Source organism: Perna viridis, chromosome 12, assembly GCF_037379345.1.
Source record: "Perna viridis isolate PV_CMFRI_1.1 ecotype Kerala chromosome 12, ASM3737934v1, whole genome shotgun sequence".
In the NCBI taxonomy this organism is placed as follows: domain Eukaryota; kingdom Metazoa; phylum Mollusca; class Bivalvia; order Mytilida; family Mytilidae; genus Perna; species Perna viridis.
Genome location: NC_142456.1, coordinates 24,780,692 through 24,804,261, shown reverse-complemented (window position 1 = coordinate 24,804,261; position 23,570 = coordinate 24,780,692). Strand labels below are relative to the sequence as shown.

General features: G+C 32.1%; 2 protein-coding genes across 2 annotated transcripts; both read left to right on the top strand.

The window, feature by feature from the left end:
* Positions 1-1,479: 1,479 nt before the first annotated feature.
* Positions 1,480-20,321, top strand: LOC148601786 (alpha-N-acetylgalactosaminidase-like). The gene is made up of 8 exons (XM_088555205.1): positions 1,480-1,576; positions 5,985-6,145; positions 7,443-7,617; positions 8,644-8,818; positions 11,087-11,181; positions 11,345-11,506; positions 12,537-12,734; positions 14,353-20,321. The coding sequence occupies exons 1-8, from the start codon at positions 1,565-1,567 to the stop codon at positions 14,608-14,610; spliced, it is 1,236 nt and encodes a 411-aa protein (XP_088411331.1). The 5' UTR covers positions 1,480-1,564; the 3' UTR covers positions 14,611-20,321.
* Positions 19,244-22,744, top strand: LOC148601785 (uncharacterized). Its single transcript, XM_088554432.1, has 5 exons — positions 19,244-19,324; positions 20,055-20,124; positions 20,683-20,712; positions 21,250-21,345; positions 22,611-22,744. Exons 2-5 carry the CDS (start codon positions 20,058-20,060, stop codon positions 22,742-22,744), a joined length of 327 nt encoding a protein of 108 aa, XP_088410558.1. The 5' UTR covers positions 19,244-19,324; positions 20,055-20,057.
* The last annotated feature ends 826 nt before the right edge of the window (positions 22,745-23,570 follow it).

The following is a 23,570-nucleotide window of genomic DNA, read 5'->3' as shown; positions in this document are numbered from 1 at the left end:
TAGGTGATACACCCCCTAAAAAGCTACACATTTCATTATTTTTATTTAGTTGCTTTATTGGTCTGTATGAATAAATTTCACTTGAAGGTTTCAAAGAAAATGAAATGTATCTCGGTGTTATTTCAACTTTCAGAGGACGCTTACCATACCGGTGTACCTGGTGCATGCTCCCAGTTTTTAGTGGAGTCCGAGTTGCTCATTTACTTTTGTTACTTTGTATGTATGATTTTAGTTACTTTTTGTTTTTTGTTGTGTATGTCTGTGTTCTATGTCTGGTCTTTGTCCCTGGATTACATTCTTTTGATTACTGCTATAACCTTGGTTCCCTTAATTCTCCCTCTGTCACATGACCGTATTGTGATTTTTAATGAGAATTTTAAATTCCGCGGACAGATTACAAACTCGACAGTAACGGATCAACTGTAAACCATATAACCTTCAAAAGTAGTTATTTGAACTTAATTGTGTCAAAAGTGCTATGATGTCATTGCAGCTAAAAACTGTCAAGTTTTGGTAAGTAGTCCATTACTCCTACAACGTAAGAGGGTGGGATTCCGTTCCTCCATACCCAACCTTAGGATGGCACCAAGTCAGAAAATAGCTTGCCAGACAACCTCTAGATAGCACTGCTGGAGTAGTTAGTCCATCATGTAAAACGTTGAATCTAACTGAAGATATTTTGTTTCATCTGTGTAGCATAGAAACTTAATTCATATCGGTCAATCATTGTGATGAATTGCATTGATTTCAAACGTTTTTATTCCGATTTCACTTACCTAGTAAAACATTTTTTGTTAAGCTTTGAAATCTACTAACAGTAAAGAAAACTTCTGAATGTTTGAAATCGAAACTTCATGATAAATGGATGATTTTGACGTCATAATTTTAATTACCCATTTACCAGAACATACACGTAGAGCCTATAGTGTATACATTTCATAGTTGATCCGTCTCTGTTGAATCTGTAATTTGTTCACGGAATCTCTCTATGGAGCGCAAATATCGTCAAATAAACTTTGTAATCAGGAGTTTGTCCAGCCTTCTATATCATCAATACAATTCATCACAATGATTGACCCATATGAAGTTTCTGTCTTACACAGATTAAATAAGATATCAGTATGTTTTTTTTATTTATTTATTTTTATTTGTTTTTGTTTTTGTTTTGTTTTGTTTTGTTTTGTTTTGTTTTGTTTTTACTAAATCATTTCTCTACCTAGTGCTAGAGTAATATTATCTTTTAGTTCCCTGTACATGTAAAAACAATATGATATATCGAAGAATTGACTTTAGCATGTCATATCGCAGTTTGGTGTACAAGGTAGAAATCTCAAAAGTTTGTATACTGCTACAGAAGGGAGGATTTGCCTACATGAAGTTTACACTCTTGTAGGTCTTCAACCCGCCACTTAGAGATTTCATGGACGTCTGCCAAATAGGGCGAGGTGACAACTCTTTTTCTGTTGACGAATTCGTTTCGGTCCCCATTCTACAAACACCCCGACACAGAAAAACGAAGAAACTTGCAGAATTGTGCATTTTCTTCATTAAATGGTTTCTAAAGATGACATGCTATGTATGTTCGTTGTTAACCAATACAGAAATGATACGACAGTTAACAAAGGAATGGACACTACAGTACAATATTCAGAAAAATAAATAGCATCCTGGTTAAGGTTCTTCAAGACATTCATTTTCATTCGTATGGCCTCAATTTCTCCATTAATTTGTCTGAGACTACAGGCAAAAGTGTGTATCTAGAATGATTTTAAGGAATAGCATCCCTTAGATATTAGAAAGTTGCATACATTTTATGTAAAATTATTACAAAAAACTGCCGGCTGTTTTAATAATACACGTATTTTGAAATGTTCCCAATGTACATGTATTAAAGGTAAAGGATATCCTGTACTTGGCAATCACAATACTGCTATACCAGTATTGTGCACAATACTTGTTTAATAAAAAATGTTCCAGTATTGTGATTTTTTTTAATTTTGTGCAATACTGGTATATCAGTATTGTACTTACTGGTATTGTAATTGTGTATTTAATTGTTATGTAAACCAAGGATTTATATATAGCAAGGATTGGAATCTAGTGCAATTTGACATAGTACAATAATAAATATGTTGCTTGGGGTGATATACAGCGAGAATACCCCAGATGCATTTCGTTGATGCTGAGCGTGCCATGTTAATGGCGAATGATTTCCATTGCTTCAACATTTCAACACATTAGATGTTGGTATTCTGACCCATATGGTTTGAAAAAAAAATTAAAATATCTCACCTCAAGTTGCCTCCAGACTTTTTCAGTGTTTTGTTTTGATCAATACCTCGATATTTGAGACCTTAATCTCTTATCAAATTTTCAACCTGGTCCCACCTTTGAAGGTGTACTTCCCTCCTCATCAAAAATTCAAACTCCTTTTTCCTAACTTTCCCTGCATTTGTGATATCAACTTTAAAACAAGCCTTTGTTTTCACTCCTGACTGCGTAGCCCCGCCTTCGAGGGAGGTTGCGCTATTCTTTTAAAATTTAATCTCCTTCTTCAAAACCCAATCTATCCTCATAAATTTATTTCAAATTGATCAGAAATGGTCCAAGGATGTTCATATAAGAAATTTTGTAGCTGCAGCCTCCCGTTCTTGCTTGATATTAACGATTTTTATTTGACCAACTGTTAATATAAAAAAAATGGCGGTCGGAGTCCCTCCTAAATTAAAGCTCTAACTCCTTCAAATCGCAATTATCATAAAATTTGTTTTAAATTGATAAAAATGGTCTGACAGTGTATATAAGGATGTTTATAGCTGTAGCTTCCCCTGCTTTTGTGATATCAATGTTTTAGATGATCTAATTTTGACTGTATCGGCGGCAAGTAGCTGTGGCTAGTATACTGAAATCTTGCCACACAAGATATTGTGATAGTTCACTAGATGCGAATCCTTCTATATATAACTCCTTGTGTAAACACAGGCTGTGAATTTGTAGATTTTTCTGAGTTTGTTGTGTGTTTTGACCAGTTGTTTAAATTTGCTTATTTGCATGCCATGTTGCAGTTGTGATGTGGATTTGTATGATACTAATATACTGAAAGTTTCTGCATAGTATAGACACTTGAACGCATAAAAGACAATTACAAATGAAATATTTTCTGTTTTTTATTGTGAAACATATTACATCATAAAGTATGAATAACAAATTATAATACATGTATTTCAACAGTTCCATCATTGAAATCGCAGAATTATTCTCACACAAAATCAATTAAACATGATACTGATCTGCAGTATGGGCAAGATTGTGTGTAGAAGCTTGCTATGTTAGCTGAATAATGGACAGGCAACATCCTGAATTGCCAAATCCTGTATTGCCAACTCCCAGTTTGCCGAGTCCAAATTGCTGATACCCAAATTGTCGACTTTTCCTAATTTGGTTCCTAAAACCAAATCTCAGTTTGTTGAGTCCAAATTGCTGACTTTTTCTATTTTGGTTTTTAAAAACGAATATCACTTTATCTGTCTGAATCTCATTCCCAAAAGCCTATTGAAAAATTTTGTATCAACAAGGACTTTTTTAACAACAATGAGCATGCTAATATTGTGGTTCAAAGAAAAGATAAAATGATAATTAATGAAAGCAAATACAAATGAATTTACTTTTAATTAACTTTGACAAGGAGGTACAATGTACAAATACAAGTCCATATGATCAGAACAACAAAAACAATCATGGATGTACCAACTCTAGTTAAGAAAGACAGATGTAATGGTCACCGTTACTCGAAAAGACAAAAGAAATGCAGCGGATGTGTAATACTGGAAATGTACTTTTTGGGACTAATCTGGACGAGCCCGTACAACAGATGCAGATGGACTTAAACTACTCAGAACCACTGACCATGACCATGAGCCAGACATGGAAGCTACCATATTTACAATTTTGGTATTCAGATGTATTTGTCACTGTTCCTTTCTTGTTAGAATTTATGCCGTTTGAAATGTCCTTTTCCATAGCAAATTGTAATGAGTATTGTTGTAAAAGCCAAAACAAGAAGGAGGTGGCAATCTGTGAATTGGCAATATGGGTTTGGTTAACTGTGATTTGGTTAAAATTACCGAAATCAGAAATAATGGGCAATCTGGGGATCAGCTATTTGGGATTTGGCAATCTGGTACTCCATGGACATGGCAGATTTGATGGCCATTTAGCTTCTATTTTTCTGAAACTTTTTTTCTTTTAAATTAATATCAAAGACATCATGAAGAACTTCAAAGAAAAACTAATGAAGATCAAAGACATCAAAAAGCTTTAATTAGATACTGATAACTTAATTATCTAGATGATTGGGTTATTTAGATCATCAAAGTACTTTGAAATTAAATGAATTAAAATAGTTCTAATAAGACTAAATCATTAATTAAAACAGAAAGTAAAATAAATGACTGTTTATTATTATGACCATTTAATCATTGTAATAGTAATTTTAACAATAACAAAATAATAACTTTATTTTGCAGACATACCCATAAAATGTTTTTATTACAATATAAAGATAGTTTTTTCTTCATCATTTTTGTTGCATATTTGACATAGATGTTCTTATCTAGAATCTTTTTTTATCTGAAAATTTCAAATGGAAGATAATAAGTTAATATTTTTATTCATTTTATTTCATTTTTGCAATTATTTATTTCGTCTACATCAGCATTTCCATTTTATAGTTGTACTTTAGGTGTAAAATAATTATATTACTCTTAAAATTATTGTGCAAAGTTCCAATAAAATCACAATACTAGAATATTCACAATACTATGCACAATTAGTATATTTTTTTTAAAATCACAATACTGGTACAATACTGTTATACAATACTGGAATACTGTGTAAATGAAGGGACAATATCAAAGAGTAATTAAGGAACCAAGATTTTAGCAGAAGGGTCAGGTCAGGTATTGATTTAGTTTTACATAGTTGATGTATCTTTTTCATATCTAGGGGATGCTATGCCTTAAAAATATTCTAGATACACAGTCTGTTAAGTCAGAGGGAAATAAGTGGTGAAACTGAGGTCATATTTGTCATAAGGTAATGCTGAACCTTAACTAGAAAATAGAGAAGGGGCAATAAAGGGTCTCATTGGCAAAAATTACAACTGAAAATTAATCATAAAGTGTTGAAAGATTTAATTGTGAATCTGAAAAGTTTGTATCCATCACAAATGGGAAAATGTAAAAACTTCGGATAATTCTTGTATTCTAAAAAATAGAATTGCTTGAAGTTTACCAAAATTCAGTTATTCTGTCACAGTGGTGTCAGAATGGTGAACTTGATAGACTCCACTGTGAAGAGTAGAGAAATTAAAATGTTGGTTGACATTAGTGTAGGCCAAGCTATTATTATATTTGAATTTATGTTCATTATTAGATAATATTAAATTAAGGAGGTAGACCTAGGGTAAAGGACATGACTCCTTCAAATCATTGGAATGTTTGTATTCAGCATTTTACATCAGTCTCATGCAAGCATCTAAGTAACTTATACTGATTTCATTCTGTTACAAATGAAAGCTTGATAGGCTATGGAGAAGTTGAATATGATACAAGCATATCACTGATTTCAAGAGTTATGTCCCTTACCCTAGGTCTACCTCCTTAAAAGGATATTTCATGCATATACTTTGAAAACTTATAACTATTAGTAGATCCTATTTCATTTCAAGAAATGATAGAATATGATGAGAATGGATACGGTGAATATACCAAAGCAAAAACAATCTCAACCATGTCAAAAGGATGAAAAATGTCAGCTGAAGACCACCCATGCATCTTCTATGAATCACACCACAGGGCAGGCTGCAACTGGCCCTGAAACAACATTAAACGCAGGTACAGTGAAATAGTAGCCTCACTTACTCAAGCAACTTAAAAGTAGAGAAGTCAACATAGCAATTTAGGGTTAAATGTATTTGCTTACAGATAATGTGGTTTATATTGGTATGGACATGTATCTTGTTGATCAGTCCCTATAGTTCAGGGTTAGATAATGGACTTTCTCTCACACCCACGATGGGTTGGAGGAACTGGGAGAGGTTTAGATGTGAAGTGGACTGTGAAAAGTACCCCAATGATTGTATTAAGTATGTATCATTCTGTCTATAGAACTTCAAAGTAACCACACAATATTTTATAAGTATTAAGTAGCAGTCTTTGTAAAAATCAGACAGAAGGTGATTCATTCATGTCAAAAACCCACTGAACTCACTTTTATTTCTTGTTCTGAATTAGTTACTGATTACGTTGCCAGTCTTAGTTTTTTTATTTGGTCATTGCACTTTTGAGAAAAAAATATGGTTTGTACACCCTGCAAGAGTTATTGTTCTTGATTTGGTTTGATTTAGTTGAATATAGTGATAGATAAATGTATGATTTTCTTAGAAGTATAGAAGTGAATTTGGAGAGGACAATTGCTATTCAAAAATATATCATATCGTTGTTTTTGGTGTTTTTTTTTTTAACTATGAATCACTTCGCTATGTGCTGTGTCTGAATTTAATATGGACTGGTACTTTAAAATACATGTAATTGTATTTTTATACAACCATAAAAAATCGTTAATTTGTTTGTCTTAGTGTGATAACTTAAGTTATAGGTAACCAAATGTCATGAAACTTTGATATATTGTTACTTATCTTAGATAAAGCATGGTATTCAAATTAGGGTCACTGGCTCCTTGGTATTCAAATTAGATTTACTGACTCCTATCATTCTGGAAAAAAGGGGAAAAAATGGGTGTTTATTTAAAATTGATATACATGTAGAAGGTTTATGTTTCCATTCAATTTTGAGATTCTTTTTATTTGATTAGTTTCATGTAACTTCTTTTAAACGTGAGGCCATACCCTAAGAATCCAATTTTTAATTTCTGATCCATTTAAAAATAATTCATTGGATCCATTTGGAAATCCTTTCTGCGTTTTTCAACCAGTTATGGAACATTTCTCATTCTTTTTGAGTCACAAGGGGTCAAAGAGGCTGAAAAGTCATTGTTTGAAAGATTGTAATGTATATTTAAAGTTCTTCATCTGATGATTTTTTTTCTAAAATTGTTCCTCTTTTCAAAGGCTTGAAAAAGTATGATTTTTGTAGTTTTTATCCACTCCAAAATGCTCACCAACTGGCTACCAGTGTTCTGCCAATCTACATGAATTTAAAAAATGTGAATCTTGGAACACTCTTGGTTTTGAAGAAAACATAACAAATAACTAAGAATTTTGTGTTATTAGTTTTTAATTGGATTGCACTTTCAGCAAATAAATTACCACTTCAAAATGGGAAATTTGTGTAAAAATTATCATTTATCATTTTTGCAAAGTTTTAAATGTGTTCCTGATTTAGTAATTTAAATGGTGGAAAAATTATTTGATGTTATTTCAGTGAAAATCTGTTCAAACAAATGGCCGATGCTATGGTGTCTGGAGGCTATAAGGATGCTGGGTATGAGTATGTGTTGTTGGATGATTGCTGGCCATCTCCAGAGAGAGACTCCCGAGGAAGGCTACAACCTGATCCTAAAAGGTTCCCAAGTGGTATCAAAGCTTTGGCAGACTATGTGAGTTTTTATCCTTTATAATATGATTTTAGGCTTTGCATCTTAGGGATAGAGCTACATTGATTTGTATTAATGGCACAACCATGTTGATAAAAGGAAGATATCTTGACCAACGGGAACATCATAGACATCCAATACCATGGTGCATTTGTTGTATTTCACCATATCTGTTCTTTTTCCTATAGAACATCCGCTCTATGGCTATCTTTAGAGTTAAAAAGTCATTTTGAATTACAATTTTGAGGCATTCATGTTTCAGACCCCTACATACAGGATACTGCTAATGATACATTTCAATCAAATTCTTGTTATGCTACACTACAGTCATGGAAATGTCAGAACTTTTCACAATTCTGGAAGAACTTATCCTTGAGATATTCATTGTACATGTATTAATTAGTAATATTGTACTTAAAAACCTGTACTGCATGGACTTGCCATGTGTGCGGCTCAACAAATATGGGTTTCCAGGATAGTATGATTTTGTACGTGATATTTTTGTGTATTGTACATTAAACAATATAATAATATATCATTATTATACAATATTCCCAGTGCATACAAAGATGAATTTATTTCATTGAGTAGAGAGCTAGAAGTTTTGTTTTATTTTCATTTCCTGCCACACAAAGTGGGGTGGTATTTTATAATACCCTAAAAAAAGTTGCTTATCTGTCCATCTGTCCCTCAGTCCACTCCCAGATGATAACTTTGGATGATATTGAAGGATCTTTTTCAGACTTTGTTTGGTTATTGAGTAGCATAACATACAGATCAAAGCTGAATTTCAGTTTGATCAAATTATTTATACCAAAGTTATGGCCATTTTAAGATGTTTTTAGCCCCAAAAATCTTTTGCGATGTAGCAAGTATCATTTAATGCCCATTTGATGCCCTATTTTTAGTTTAGAATACAGTGGTTTTTATGTTATGACACATTCAAATTTTGTTGGGAGAAAGTTACTTTAAAATATGTTTTGCTGTATAGCTGCTATATTGTCTGACAAGGTCAGTTTTTTTTTTCAGATTCATTCAAAAGGGTTGAAATTTGGTATATATGAAGATTTTGGAATAGAGACTTGTGCAAAGTATATCGGAAGTGAGTTCCACATGCAAACAGACGCACTGACCTTTGCTGACTGGGGAGCTGACTTTGTTTTCTTTGATCACTGTAATGCAGCTCATGATGATATGAAATATGGTAAATTGAGTTGTTATGATAGGGTTCACAAGTCTTTTTTTCATTTTCCTTACTGGAATTGAAACTGGAAGACTGGTCTGCATTTTGTTGTAAACTATTGAGATCTATATGCTGCTTTACAAAGCAAAATATTCGATTTATGTCTTTTCATAACACTTTTATCATGTAGAAATAGATGTTTGCACAATTTTTTCGTGTATTGCAAATTAAACTGTATACTAGATTATTATTATTAGACAATTTTCCTAGTGCATGTGACCATGAAGTGGCAAGGTATTATGTGAAGTGTTGTTTAGTAGATATTTGTTATTTTTTTATCAGTATTTTTTTACACTGAAATATATTTTGCTTTTAATACTTAACTCAATCCTCTGTAAATGGCAAATTTCCATGCATGGAGTCCATTCTTGTCAAACCGCAGAGTCATTAGATGAGACTTACATACCATATTTTATGTCTGTCTGTCTGTCTGTAATGGTGTTTATGTCATTGGTGTTGTCAGTGGAAGTTTTTTTGCTTAATTTTGCTAAAAGTTTACATAACTTTAATATGATTGGTTATTTCTCTTTGGATCATTATTTTCATAACATCATTGTTATTGCAACATCACTTTGATTGGTCTGTAGTCTGTGTTTCAAGTAATTTACAAACACTTGATTAATAAGGATGAATTCCTAATTTGAACTTGCATCGGTCATGAAATAAATTGTAAAATTAAAATATTTTTTTATCGAGCTATGCATGCATAACAAACTTTAGGACTTGTTCAAAAAATGAATTATGGTGTTGGAACTGTAAATTGACTTGAAGTTTTTTTTTTCATAAGCTGCTCAAAAATTGAAGACAATTAAGAAATAAAACACAGAAACTCATTGTTTTGCCAAGGGCTGGCCATTTATTTTACATGTTTTATCCCGAGTGAAAGCAAGGTGTTAAATAACAACGTAAATGGCCAGCCCACGGTAAAATAATGATAAAATGGATTTTCCACGATTTATTTTGATTCAAATAGGATCAGTTTCTTCATATTTTTTAATAGATGCAGCCTATGTGTTGCACGAAATGTCAGTCATGTGTTATTCATCACTTGGCATCTGTCGTCATCGTCGTTAACAATTTTTCAAACATCTTCTCTTCTGAAACTGCTGAATAGATTTGCATGAAACTTATAATGATCATTGTTCTTTAGAGTATCCTGCACAAATTGACCTCAAATAATGACTCTATGTAAGGGTTATTGTCCTTGAGAGGTGAAAAATGACATTTTTTTTTACAGTTTTCAGCCTATATCTTGAAAACTATGATAGATAGAATGAAACTTTCAGTTGCTGAAATGATTCTTATTATAAGGCCTACAAAAGTCTCCTGGGATCAAAGTTGTCAGACAACTCCATATAAGAGTTATTGCCCTTGAAAGGCAAAAAATTCTTGAAAACTATAATAGATTGAATGAAACTTCCAATTGAGGTAATGATCCTCACGATAAGTCCTACCAAAGTCTTCATGGAGTCAAACTTGCCGGACAACTTCTTGTTAGAGTTATTGACCTTGAAAGGCAAAAATTTAACCATTTGAGAGATTCAGGCTCCTGGGAGCCTTTTGTTTACCATTGCTGTGGTCTTAAGAGCTTTGAAGCATTTCATATTAGAATTAAGGATTGCTTTAAATTTCTGACCAGTTTATGCGAAATAACCAAATTTGGGGAAGTTTACCCTTCATGAACCTTAAACTGGTTTATTAACTAAGATTAACTACCCCAGAGTTGGTTATGCAAGCATAACTTGGTCAAAAATTAAAAACAATCCTAATTATTAAATTTCTAATCAATTGAAGTTAAAATTATGATTTGTCCTTTCATTAAAGCCTTATTTTGTTTGGAATTATTTGTATTGCTGAATCCAGACTGATCGAGATTTATGACTTCACATATGCTAATGCTCCGTTTTTAGTGGAGTCCGAGTTGCTCATTTGCTTTTGATACTTTGTATGTATGATTTTAGTTACTTTGTGTTCTTTGTTGTGTATGTCTGTTTTCCATGTCTGGTCTTTGTCCCTGGATTACATTCTTTTGATTACCGCTATAACTTTGGTTCCCTTTACTCTTTCACAGTACCGAGTTAGGTTATGTAAAATAATCAATCTTGCCCAAATAGAAGGTTATGTAAAATAATCAATCTTGCCCAAATAGAAAACAACAATCAAATTCCATTATTTGCTTGTAAATGCTACAATTAAAAGGCTATTTTCCATTTTGTTTTATTGTTGTAGGTTATCCCACTATGGAGTTTTTCTTAAACAAGACTGGTAGACCTATGATATTTGCCTGTCCATGGCCTATGGATAATTACATTGCTAAAATTAAGGTAGGTAACGCATTGAAATGAAATGGAAAAGACATTTGATTAATGTTGGGAAAAGTTAATACCTGCCTGAATTTTGTTCAGAATTTATAAAATACTGGTACTTTCAACCTCTTGCCTGATTTTTTGCACGGCCATGTCCATATATACTACTTTATATTGACAGCCTGACTATGCTGCTATCAGGAAGACCTGCAATATGTGGAGAAATTACAATGATATACAGGATTCCTGGGATAGTGTTATTAGTATCATAAACTGGTGGTCTAAAGATCCATACAACATGTCTGCATACCATGGGCCTGGTGGCTGGAATAACCCGGATATGGTAAGGCTATTCACAATGTTCACAAATCCTTACTCTTCTACACAAAGATAAAGCTTGTTTAAAGATGGACTGTGATACAAAAATTATCAGGATGCCCATGCATAATTAATAGTACTATTTTCACAAACTTACCTAACATTGATAGCACTTGTAGCAGAAAAATATGCATTATTCTTCTGTTTTTAGTGAGCAGGGGTCAGTTTCATTAAAAGAAATGTCAAATTGAGATTTTCCTCAAATCCTTTCCAACTCAAATTTTAACCAATCAGATTGCTTGAAATTGAAGATTTAAGGATAACTCAAGGATGTTTCCAGCCTAAAAGTTAAGAAATGACAAGCATTTTATTGTGTGATAACAGATTACTTGCTCTTCTTTCACTTGGTGGGTTCATGTGTCTTTGAACATGTCATTGAACCAATTGCAACTTCTGGCATTATTATACAGAATTTTTTAAAAATGCTCCAGGAAAGGGAGAAAAGTACCTTCAATTATCTGTTTTATGGAACTTGCTTAATACTTTATTACCTTATTGCTTGAAAACAGTTGTTCAAGTTAGCAGTAGTCTGAGGTTTGGGACTAACAATTTCTGACCTAGGATCTCTTAAATTTCCCCAGGTCTTGGACCTTCAGCTATTTTGGATGGTAAATTAGAATCACCTGATCCATCCATCATTCTGTCCGTCAATTCGAAAAAATTTCCTTTGCAATTATCTTGACTCCCAATGGATGGATTGATTTCAAATTTGGTATGTGGCTTTATATAGATAGGCCATATGTTGAATGGTTACTCTGTAGTATGAACTTCCTATATGGGTGGGGTATGCATAGCATGACAACTGGTGCAACTTCATGTTGAGGGCTTTTGAGTTTACTCAAGTGAACCATTGATTTGAAACTTGAAAAAGTCTAGGACCTTCTATTCTTGAAAGTAATTTTGCACAATTGGGCTTTACAAAATTAAAGGAAAATATCTGATTAACAAGTATTTAAACGAATTGAATTGATCTGAATATCTCTTTCATAATTTAGATAATTGTTGGTAACTTTGGACTAAGCCCAGACCAGGAGAAGGTCCACTTTGGTATGTGGTGTATCTTCGCTGCACCCCTGCTGCTTGCCAATGACTTGAGGAACATGAGGAACAGTTCTAAAAGTCTTCTTCTGAATAAGAGACTACTAGCCATTAACCAAGACCCGATGGGTATTCAAGGGAAACAAATTATGATGGTAAGAATTTAAATTAGATAATCTGTAATAGTTCAAGGATGACATCTGCCTTTTTTAAGCTTAAAAATTAGACTGCCATTCTGGTAAAGAGGAAATATATGTACAAGAGTGTTATTCAGTGATACAAATGTAGGGATTTGTATACTGTGAAAGTATTATTCTTCGTGGGGTACCAGCTTTCGTGGTTTTCATGGGTAGGCCAAACCAGGATATTTGGGTCCCAACAAAAAGAAGATTCCCATTGACGTGTATACTGAAAACTTCAAAACCACGAATTCAAGAATCCACAAACTTGTGTTTATATCCTGATCTACAAAAATTGGTATCCATGAATAAAAGTACTTTCACAGTAAGTGGTGATCCCTAGTCAAGGACCCTCAGTTTCCGTTCTAGGACATTTGAAATATCATTTACCTGGACCTTGGACCTCATATTCTTTAATTGACTTTTTATTATGGACTTTTGATTTCCCTCAAGTGGATCACTGATTTGTAACTTAGAAAGTCAAGTACCTTTCACTCCTGAAAGTAAAAGAGTATGTTCAGAAAATGTCAAAATCAGCCTCAAAAACTAAAGTGTTTCAAATAGAATTTAAAATTGCATAATTCAGAAGTTGAATATGTGCCTTCATTAAAAAACAAAGTTTCACTACTGTTAATTCATGTGTTTCACTTAAATTATAGATGAAAATAAAGGAAAATTAGAAAATTTAGCCGAATTGTGTTAAAATAGCTTATTTCATGAGACATTTTTATGTAGAAAATATAGAGCGTATTTATACAAAAATAGCCTTCTGTACCATCACAATTCATGATAAAAGATTTTGTTGTTCATAACTTGCACTGTATTTTTTTTTTCAACTACTCCTTAACCTTTTATTTTTGTGAAAATTCTTTGAAAACTGTGAAGAAACAGTTTTGTGCCCTCCTTGTGACTAAATTATGACAAAACTGCTTGTATTTTCTGTATATTAGTATTTAAGCTTTAAAGTAAGCAAACAGAAAATTTCAAATAGTAAGTTGAAACTTTGGCAAAAAAGGAAGCCTGAAACTTGTGTTAGTGAATTTACCCCTTTGAACCTCTGCAAATGTACTTATTATACCCCCGCTCATAAGGAAAGGGGGTACACTGTTTTACCCATGTCCATGTTTCAGTAACGATTATTTTCTGTCACTATTTTCTCAGCAACTACTCATCACAGCTGCTTGAAATTTATTTGCATTCTTATTGTGGGTGTGCCATACAATGGGATTTATTTTCAGAAAAATTCCTGTTTACTGAGGACTTTATTTTTTTGAAAGTTGAAATTTTTGTTCCACATTTCTCAGCAACTATTCAGCACAGTCGCTTGAAATTTTAATGCACTCTTCCTGTAGGTGTGCCACACCGGGGGATCCTTTTTTTGAAAAATCGACTAAAACTTCCTGTTTACCAAGGACTTTGTTTATTTGATTATATCGTGATTGAAAATAGAGGTATCACTATTGAGCCATCACTTACAATTTCTTGTTTTACAAACTTCGATGAAAAAGGTAAACAATATACATTTATTTAATATTTATGAAAAAATAATTACTTTCACTATAAACAGTAATTACATTGTATCTCTGTTTTATAGACTCACTCAGTGCAGATGTGGACTAAACCAATTCTACCAAAGGGAAGTATGGCTATAGCAGTTCTTTACACAGAACAAGGTGGAAACTACATTAGGGTCAAATATCCCCTTTCAAGATTTGGATTAAGCCAAGGAACTTATAACCTACAAGAAGTATTTGATGGGTACAGCCTAGGTCAGCATAACCTGACATCTGTGATTAGCTTTAATGTCAATCCAACAGGAATTTTTATGTTCACAGCAAAACCAGTATCATAAACTTCAAAGTGTGATATTACTGATTACAATATATGGGTCCATAAAAAGCTGGAAAAGGAAAGAGTGGAAAAGCCATACAAAAATGGCGACAGTGAGTGTCTAAAAAGTCCCCATGAAGGGGGATTTTGTTATTTAAGAATTGGCTACGATAAAAATTTTGTCTATTGGAAAAGAACATAAATTTTCCATGTGTATATTTTGTTTGTTGCACTTAGTACAATAAACAATATGCACATGGAAAATTTATGTTATATTTCAATAGACAAAATTTTTATCATAGCCAATTCTTATAAATTAATTTTAAAACATATTTTTATCTTTAAACATGAGAAAAGAAGCTCTGAATTTAACTGAATAGGGGCATGTCAATATTTTTTGTATCCATTGAGATATAACAAAATTATTTTAACCAATCAGATTACAGTATTTTTCTCAAATTAATTTATTTCATGTTTGTTGTTATTTTGTGTTTTACCTGTGATACAAACAACCCACAGAAGTCCCAATTCCAAGTGGCATTTGTGATTCATTTATTTTAGGATCTTTAAAAATTTTGGTCAAAGTTATTTCTGTGTATCTACCTTTTAGATAGGAAAGTCCCAATTCAGAGTGGCATTTGTGATTCATTTACTTTAAAATTTAAAATAATTACAATCAAAATTATTTATGTGTATCCACCTTTTGGATAGAAAAGTCCCAATTCAAAGTGGCATTTGTGATTCATTTATTTAAAATTAAAAAAAAATTATGATCAAAATTATCTCTGTGTATCTACCTTTTGAATAGGAAAATTTATGCTAGTCTGTAAAACATTGGTATAAATTATGTTTTTTTTTGTTCACAGTGGCAAGATTTAAAAGGGGAGGGGTTTGATCACACCAAAGTACATTAACCCCATCACATTTTTTGCATCTGTCCCAAGGCAGGAATTTCTGGCCTCTTTATGTCTTGTTTTGTTTGTCACTCTCAGTTTACTTTATGAACACATTAAAAAGGGTTGTTATATGTGATCAGTTTTGTCCCTCTATGTTACTTTTTTGTATTTTTACATTCCCTCTCTATTGTGTTCCTATAAGTTTTTGTATTAGTATATTTGGGTGCATGTACATGTATGTGTATTGTAGTGCAATAAATATGGCTTTAGAAATTATAATTCTCAAATTGTATTTCATGAGATTTACCAAAGGCATAATTTTAAATTGTAATATAGTATTATTTCATAAAGTTTTCCATATTGGCTTAGTTATTGGTCTGAGGATCGCCTTTTTGGACTGAGGTGTAACTGAAGTCCCAATTTTGCTAGCCAAGGACCATTAACTCAGCCAATAAGGAAAACCTTACATAATTATATCGTTATTGATAAACTAGTCCAATTCATCATATTGGCCAAGGTCATTAAGGAATTTAACCAGGCTAATATGGAATATAACCAGGCCAATATGGATTTTAACTTGGAAAATATGACATATTGTATGGGTAAAATCCATATTGGACGTCTAAATCCAGTATTGGACAACTAAATCCCATATCGGCCTTATGTACTTTGTATTGTATTGGCAGGTTTGATTATATTTAGGCTAATATTCGAAAGTTAGTCAACAATTTTTTTTTTAAAGCATAATAAAGCTCTTGTCATGATCTGAAATTAAGATTTTGGAAGCCAGCTTGGTATGGTGTGTTCAGTTTTGTTGTAATAATCTACAGTTTATATGACTTTTTATAGTTCTTTTTTGTGTGTGATTATCTATGTTGTGTTTTTATCTTTAGATAGTTATGATAATCTTTTCAGTATTCAAGTTTCTGATTAAACAAAAATATTCTCAGTATTTTGTTATCAAAATGATTTTTTTGCGTTTATTCAGGAAAATACCATTTTTGAACTACTTGTATACTTTAAGTTGAGAATCTATACTAGGTTAATCAACTTTCCTGTCAAATTAACAGTTGTAATAGTAAATCCAAGCATTACTGTTAACAGAATATTTTTTTACAAATTCTGTCAATGGATTATATTCAAGGGTATAAATTTTTAAGGTTTCAAAAAAATTGATTTTGTGAGTTACTTTGTTTGTGCTTATTGCTCCATTTGGGAAAATAACGAAAATAAATACTCCCTGAAAATCATTATGTTTCCATAGCTGTAGGCTGATTATTGGGATAGCATAAATATTGAAACAAAAAATACCTAGAAGTGTTGTAAAATATAGTGATTTAAAATGTCTTCATAGTTTTGAAATCCAAAATACTTATTCTTAAAATTAAATTGATTATCTATTCTATTATATAGGTTCTGAATTGTAAATTTTGTTGTTTTAAGAAAGCTGTTATTTTTTCTACATAAATACACTATCCAAATGTCATAGGTGGAAAAAATGTACATTTGTAAATGAGTAAGTGAAATTATCAAATGTTAAGTAACTCAGTGATGATGTCAAGTTCATTCGGATAGGTATTGTTTTATATTACTAATTTCTACATATTTTGTACATTTTGTACTGAAGTTTTATACCATATATTTTTACACATTCTGATATCTAGATATTCACATGATTTACACATGTAGCTTACATGTACAGATATATGATATGCCTACTTTTTTATTTATGTTCTTTATAATTGAACATTCCAATTTTTTTTTCTGTCTGTCTGAAAAATTAAAGTATTACTTCAATTCCTGTTTGATAAAGCCGTTCTACTTTATTTACTATTCCGGAAAATCATGGAACTTTCCTTTTTATACTCAGCCGCAGAAAGTGGCAGGTATTATGTGATTCCTCCCAAAAAGTTGTATATCCATCCCCAAACTGTTTCTAGATGATAACTTGAGAATAGATAAATGATATTTTTTTAAAATTTTGGTCATTTGTTTAGTACAAGAAAATATAGGAGGTCATGATCAATTTTCAGCAAAATCAAAAATGTTGTATTTGAACATTTTGCCATCCCCCTTTTTTTCACCATTATGTGGCAGGGTGTCTCTTAATGTTCCATCAAAATCATTTTTTAAAATGTGTCCAAATATATATTGTGTCTGCACTTGCCCCAATTGACCAGAGTTCAAATGGCTTCACTTGGCAAAACATTTTATTTGAACTATGATGTGTCTGAAATTGTTCATTTTAATTTAAAATATTAGGCATAAAATGTTGAAGTTACAACAGCAAAATTATGAAAATAATCTGGGTCATAATGGGCAAGGAATACTTTTGGTACTTTAACAGATTTTTTATATGTTTAAGTAGCTGTCTTTGTAAGACTCATGCACAATCTGAAATATGTGATACACCCCAAAAAAAAGACTACATATTTTTATTTTTGTAATTAAGTTGTTTTATGGGTCTATACTATGAAATGTGTAATTATTCATTCAAATCTGCCTGGTCTTAGATGATAATCAACATTGAAAATCCAATAGATTCTATTATATTTGGGTGTCATTTACAGAGTTTTTTCCCGTAATTTTGAAATCTACAATGCAATTCTATATAATTTTTATCTCCTAAGAACTGGGGTTATATGAAAAATTCAAGGTTTATTCCAGTTTACCATGGCAATTCAAACAAAACATCAAAAATAAAAGTATGTAGGCTTTTAACCCATGAATTACATATTGCATGAATTTTAGCTTGAGTGCTACTTAATACTCTTTTGGTATATTGTGTTGAATACATCTTATCATAAATTTCCAACTTCTTCTAAATTGTATTACAATATATTGTTATCTTAAGATGTAAATCTCAAGTGTTCTTGGCATGAGTGATCATATTTTGGTTATACACAGTAATCAATTGATTATCCTGTTTATTATATATATTTTCTCCATAATTTATCAATGTTTTCAACATAGATTTAAAATTCTGTGATTTGTGTATTGATATCAAATATGTTACGTTTTGGTGAGAGAATTACTGAATTTATTTCACATTGTGAACTATCGAAATTTATTACACTGGGAACATGATAAAGCACTGCTATCTATATAATAAAGTTAATTTCATATTAAACAGAAATAAAAAATAACAGATGGACATCATGTACTCCATATTAACTTGTAAGCTGGGAAGTTCTTCAATAGAAGAACTGATAGCAGGGGATAGGTCTAACAACTTTTGTGATCCCAGTTGATATCTTTAGTAGCTATCCTTTCTAAGCCAACTATTAACCAAAATTTAATCCTTAATGCCCTATCTTTTCTAAACTTTAACGTTTTATTACTCAGCCTTTTTTTAGAAAAAAGTAACGCCAATTTCATCTTTTCCAGCAACAAAAGTTCCCCTTCTTCGATTCGACAATGTTGACTAATAGACAATGTAGGTTAACTATATTTCGGAAAGCATTTCCGTCTGTTCATATCAGTTACAGTGAAGCAGGATGGACCATTGCAAATAAAAAATTATCATTTTCAAATTTCGATATACATGTGTTTCAAGGAGTAATCTCTGGTCAGCAGCATTAATACCATATTGTACCTATCATTTGTAATACAAGGAATGTAGAGGCAAACTGACATATCTATGTACAACTTGTTCAGGATAGACGTGTAAAAAAGGCGTCATAGTCAATTTGCATACGAAACAGACGACATCACTGTATAGTTCGAAGACCATACAATGTTTAAGCTTATCTTTCAAAAGTACACGTTACTATCAAGACCTGGTCTATTCGATTGACCTTAAATAACTTAACAGTTATTTGTCACAGGTTCATATACAGGGTAAGTCATAATAATTGACGATTTTATAAGCATGCATTTCAATGATCCACTGCTAAGACTGAAGTTGCAAAACCCCAAATCAAGGACCAATGGAGCATCAGACGCCTTATAAAACACCAGGAAGCTTGAAAACGTCAAAACTGCTGTTTCCAACAGAAGGACAATGTGAAAACGGAAATAACAGAACTTTTTCACCATTCACAACAAATCTCTTGAACAGATGATTCTTTTGAGTATTTGTATGTAATGTGATAAGAATAATGAGTTTAAATAATTCCAAAACTGGTTTATCCTATATATGGACAATCTCAAGGGTCGGCACTGATGTGATCTAAACCGGGTATTGTCGTGCTAGAATACTAGGAATGATTACTACCGCTGACCGGTATTTTAGCTCATCCCAGGTTTTTAATTGACATTAAATATAATGAGGATTCTACTTATCCTTAAAAGCGGATTTATCATTTATAATAAAATTATGATATTGAGATTTATTGGCATAGAAGACTGCATTTTTATTTATTAAATACGAGTGATCTTCGCAGATGATCCAGAACCCTTGTACATATTTGTTCACTTTCAGATATCAACAAGATCCGATATTTAGCATGAAAAATGTTTTGAATTAAAAATTGATTTCCTGCTAGGCCTCTGGTGCACATTTCAAAACATTTCTAATTTGAAATGTTTTGAAAATTTAATATCTGAACGAACTTTTTTTTTTTTGCAGGATATGAATTGGTTAATACTCATATCAATAGTTTGGTCGTCTGCCACAACACTTACATACGCAGGAGAACGTAAATGTTATATTCTTATATCATTTTAACATTTTAGATAAATTAACATATAAAATCATGAATTTGATTGTACAAACATTGTATTTAATTCCTTAAAATGAATGTCCAATGTAAACGAAAGTGTTATCATTCAATGACAGTTTATTCAACAAATATATTTTACGAATTAAAAAAAAATACTGACTTATAAAGAACAACTTTTTTCTCCAGGATTAAATAGTGTGATAGTCGAATGCATTTCTTTATAAAACAACAAAAACAGATGAATCAAGTTTTAATCTATGACTATATCAAATGTATAAACATAACAAATACATATAAACACAAACAAAATAGAAGACCAAAACTACGGGTAACAAGAAAATTGATCATTAGTCAAAACACACTAACGGCAACAAACTAAACTAAAGTAAGGACAAGGTAAGTGCGAGTCATTCTTCTATCAAAACGCAGGCGAAGAGAGGACAGTTGTCAACTTCACCCTGTATTTTATTTCGATTCCTGTCGTATTAATATGCTCTTTCCCTCGTACAAATCGCAGCATCTTTTTCATTTCAGGACGACTTATATTGGATACTTTAGGACAATGTACGTGTTTAATCTTTATAGATTTTCAAAATGAGCTGAAAAACAAGATTCGAGAGGGAAATCAAAAGAATATATTTCAAGGATAAAGATTAGACATTGAAAACAGATACACACAACAAAGGACATAACATAACCACAATAACACGTACAAAGAAAAGAAAATGAGCAACCCGGACGCTACCAAAAACTTTAATAGGTGCTCTGGTAGGGTAAGCGTTCTCTGCTTTTCCATAAACACCCGTCGAGTTGCTCATAAATTGTGGAATGGAAGGAAAGCATATCAAATGGACAAATATGTACATTGAGAACCATTTTCCTTCGTTTCTACCTAAACCCATTGGGTGCCACATTCATTTACAAAAAAAAATACAAAACTTAAAGTTAGTTTCATTGATAGTTTATGATCCAGTCATATCCAAGACTGAAAAGTAGACTTATTCGAGCTGCACGTTAGTATAAACCTCACAATAGGGAACGAATTGATCGCTCTGTATTTAGAATACTAAATAGTATGTAAAACAAAACTTATATTGATAGGTCCAAGTCGCCACGTAGAGCTTTGCCATAATATACTTACACATCAAACCTATACAATGTGTTGCCCAGTGGGAAAATATGGCTTGTGTTGTAGCCGTGAGTATACAATGTGTTGTAAGATAGGTAAATATGGCATGTGTTGTTGCCGTGAGTATACATTGTGTTGTAAGATAGGAAAATGTGGCATGTGTTGTAACCGTGAGTATACTTTGTGTTGTATGGTAGGAAAATATGGCATGTATTGTAACCGTGAGTATACTTTCTTTGTGGTGTAAGATAGGCAACTATGGCATGTGTTGTAGCTGTGAGTATACTTTGGTTTGTAACTGTGAGTATACAATGTGTTGTAAGATAGAGACATATGGCATGTGTTGTTGCTGTGTGTATACTTTGTGTTGTAAGATAGGGAAACGTGGCATGTGTTGTAACCGTGATTATAATTTGTGGTGTCAGGTAGGGAAATACATCTTGTTTTGTAACCGTATGCTCATTCTTGTCCAGTGGAAAATGTGAACTGAAATGTAGCTATGAGTAAACTTGTATTATACAGTTTGGGGAAATATGTCTGGAGTTGCTCTTGTTGCTCAAAGGGACGAATGGATTATATTGCAGCCGTGTATGAGAATATTTGAAGAAGAAATATTACTTCCAAACACTATTGCTGTTCGTCTACACAGGAAAAATTGTAACATGTTTCATATGTTTCAAAACATACGTTTAGGACATATGGAAATATATCTATATTTTGTCTTTAAAACTCATAAACTGCATATTTTGCCCCAGTTGAAATGAAAGCATACTCATTTAATTGATTGAAATCATCTAGGAAACATTTGTATACCTATTGATATTTATATAAGAGACTATCATATACTAATAATTGAATTGAAAACATGTTTTTATTGGTAGTCCTAAACATTTGAAGTTTAAAGAAACATATGAAAAACATATGTGCAATTTTTCCTGTATACGTAATGTTTTAATCATTCTCAACGCGTGGAGCTTTCACTTGTAACTTAACAAAATATGATGCAAAACTACTATACAAAATGTTTTAGTTAAAATGTAGAAATTGAAAACAAAAAATACTAAAATGACCTTTGAAATATATCATGCAAGTCAAGATCAACATATAAAGCATAGGACAAACTATACTAATGTACACAATACACCTTGCATAGCTACAATGTTCTTAAAAACTTAAGTATTGAAACATGGACATGGAAAACATAGAAACGTAGTAGAACACCGACAATTTATTCAAAAATTGTTGATCAGCTACAGGGACCAAAATATTCCGAACACCGTATCATGTTTGTGGGAATCTCAATATTGTGCAATAATAATTATTCTTGTTCAAGAGGACCACTGCACTGACGGCACTCTGCGTTGCAAGAATGGAGGAACATGTTCAAATGGAAAATGTGAATGTACAAGTCATTATACAGGAGCAGACTGTAGTACGAGTAAGTACAGATTTATCTATAGTAAATAACATAAACATAGTCTATTTAAAAATAAGGCTTGACTCTAGAAAACTGATTTATTCAACGGGTCATAGTTTTCTTTTCGTCTACCCTGGACTTGACTTTTTATGAGCAACTCGGCGGGTGTTTCCAGAAAAGCAGAGGACGCTTACTCTACCGGTGCACCTGGTCCATGCTCCCAGTTTTCAGTGGAGTCTGAGTTGCTCATTTGCTTTTGTTACGTTGTATGTATGATTTTAATCACTCTATGTTCTTTGTTGTGTGTGTCTGTTTTCCATGTCTGGTCTTTGTCCCTGGATTACATTCTTTTGATTACCCTATAACATTGGTTCCCTTGATTACTCTTTGAAATCATCAAAATGTTTGTATCAAATTCAATTTCACCAAAGCCTATTAAGCTTTCATTTGGAACATAATGAAATCAGTCCAAATTACTTTGATGCTTACATGAGATTGATGTAAAATGCTGAATGCAAACGTTCCAATGTTTTATAAGAGTTGTGTCACTTACCCTAGGTCTACCTCCTTAAGATTCATTCATGTTTTAGGCACAATAAAACTACCGAATAGACCTGAATGACTAGTTTTCATGAATCATAATATTAGATATGGAGATCGGCTGATAATCACATTTTGTATACATGGTCACCATTAAATTTGAACTGCTTTACGACAAGTAACATATCTTCCTGTGCTCGTAAAATTTTAAATTTCAAATTTAATATATTACGCTTTTATGCGATTTTCCATTTAAAAAAGTTCGACCAATCAACGCAAAAATGATCTTCGCTTTAAATACGGATCATTTGCCTTCATATACACTGTCAGCTATAT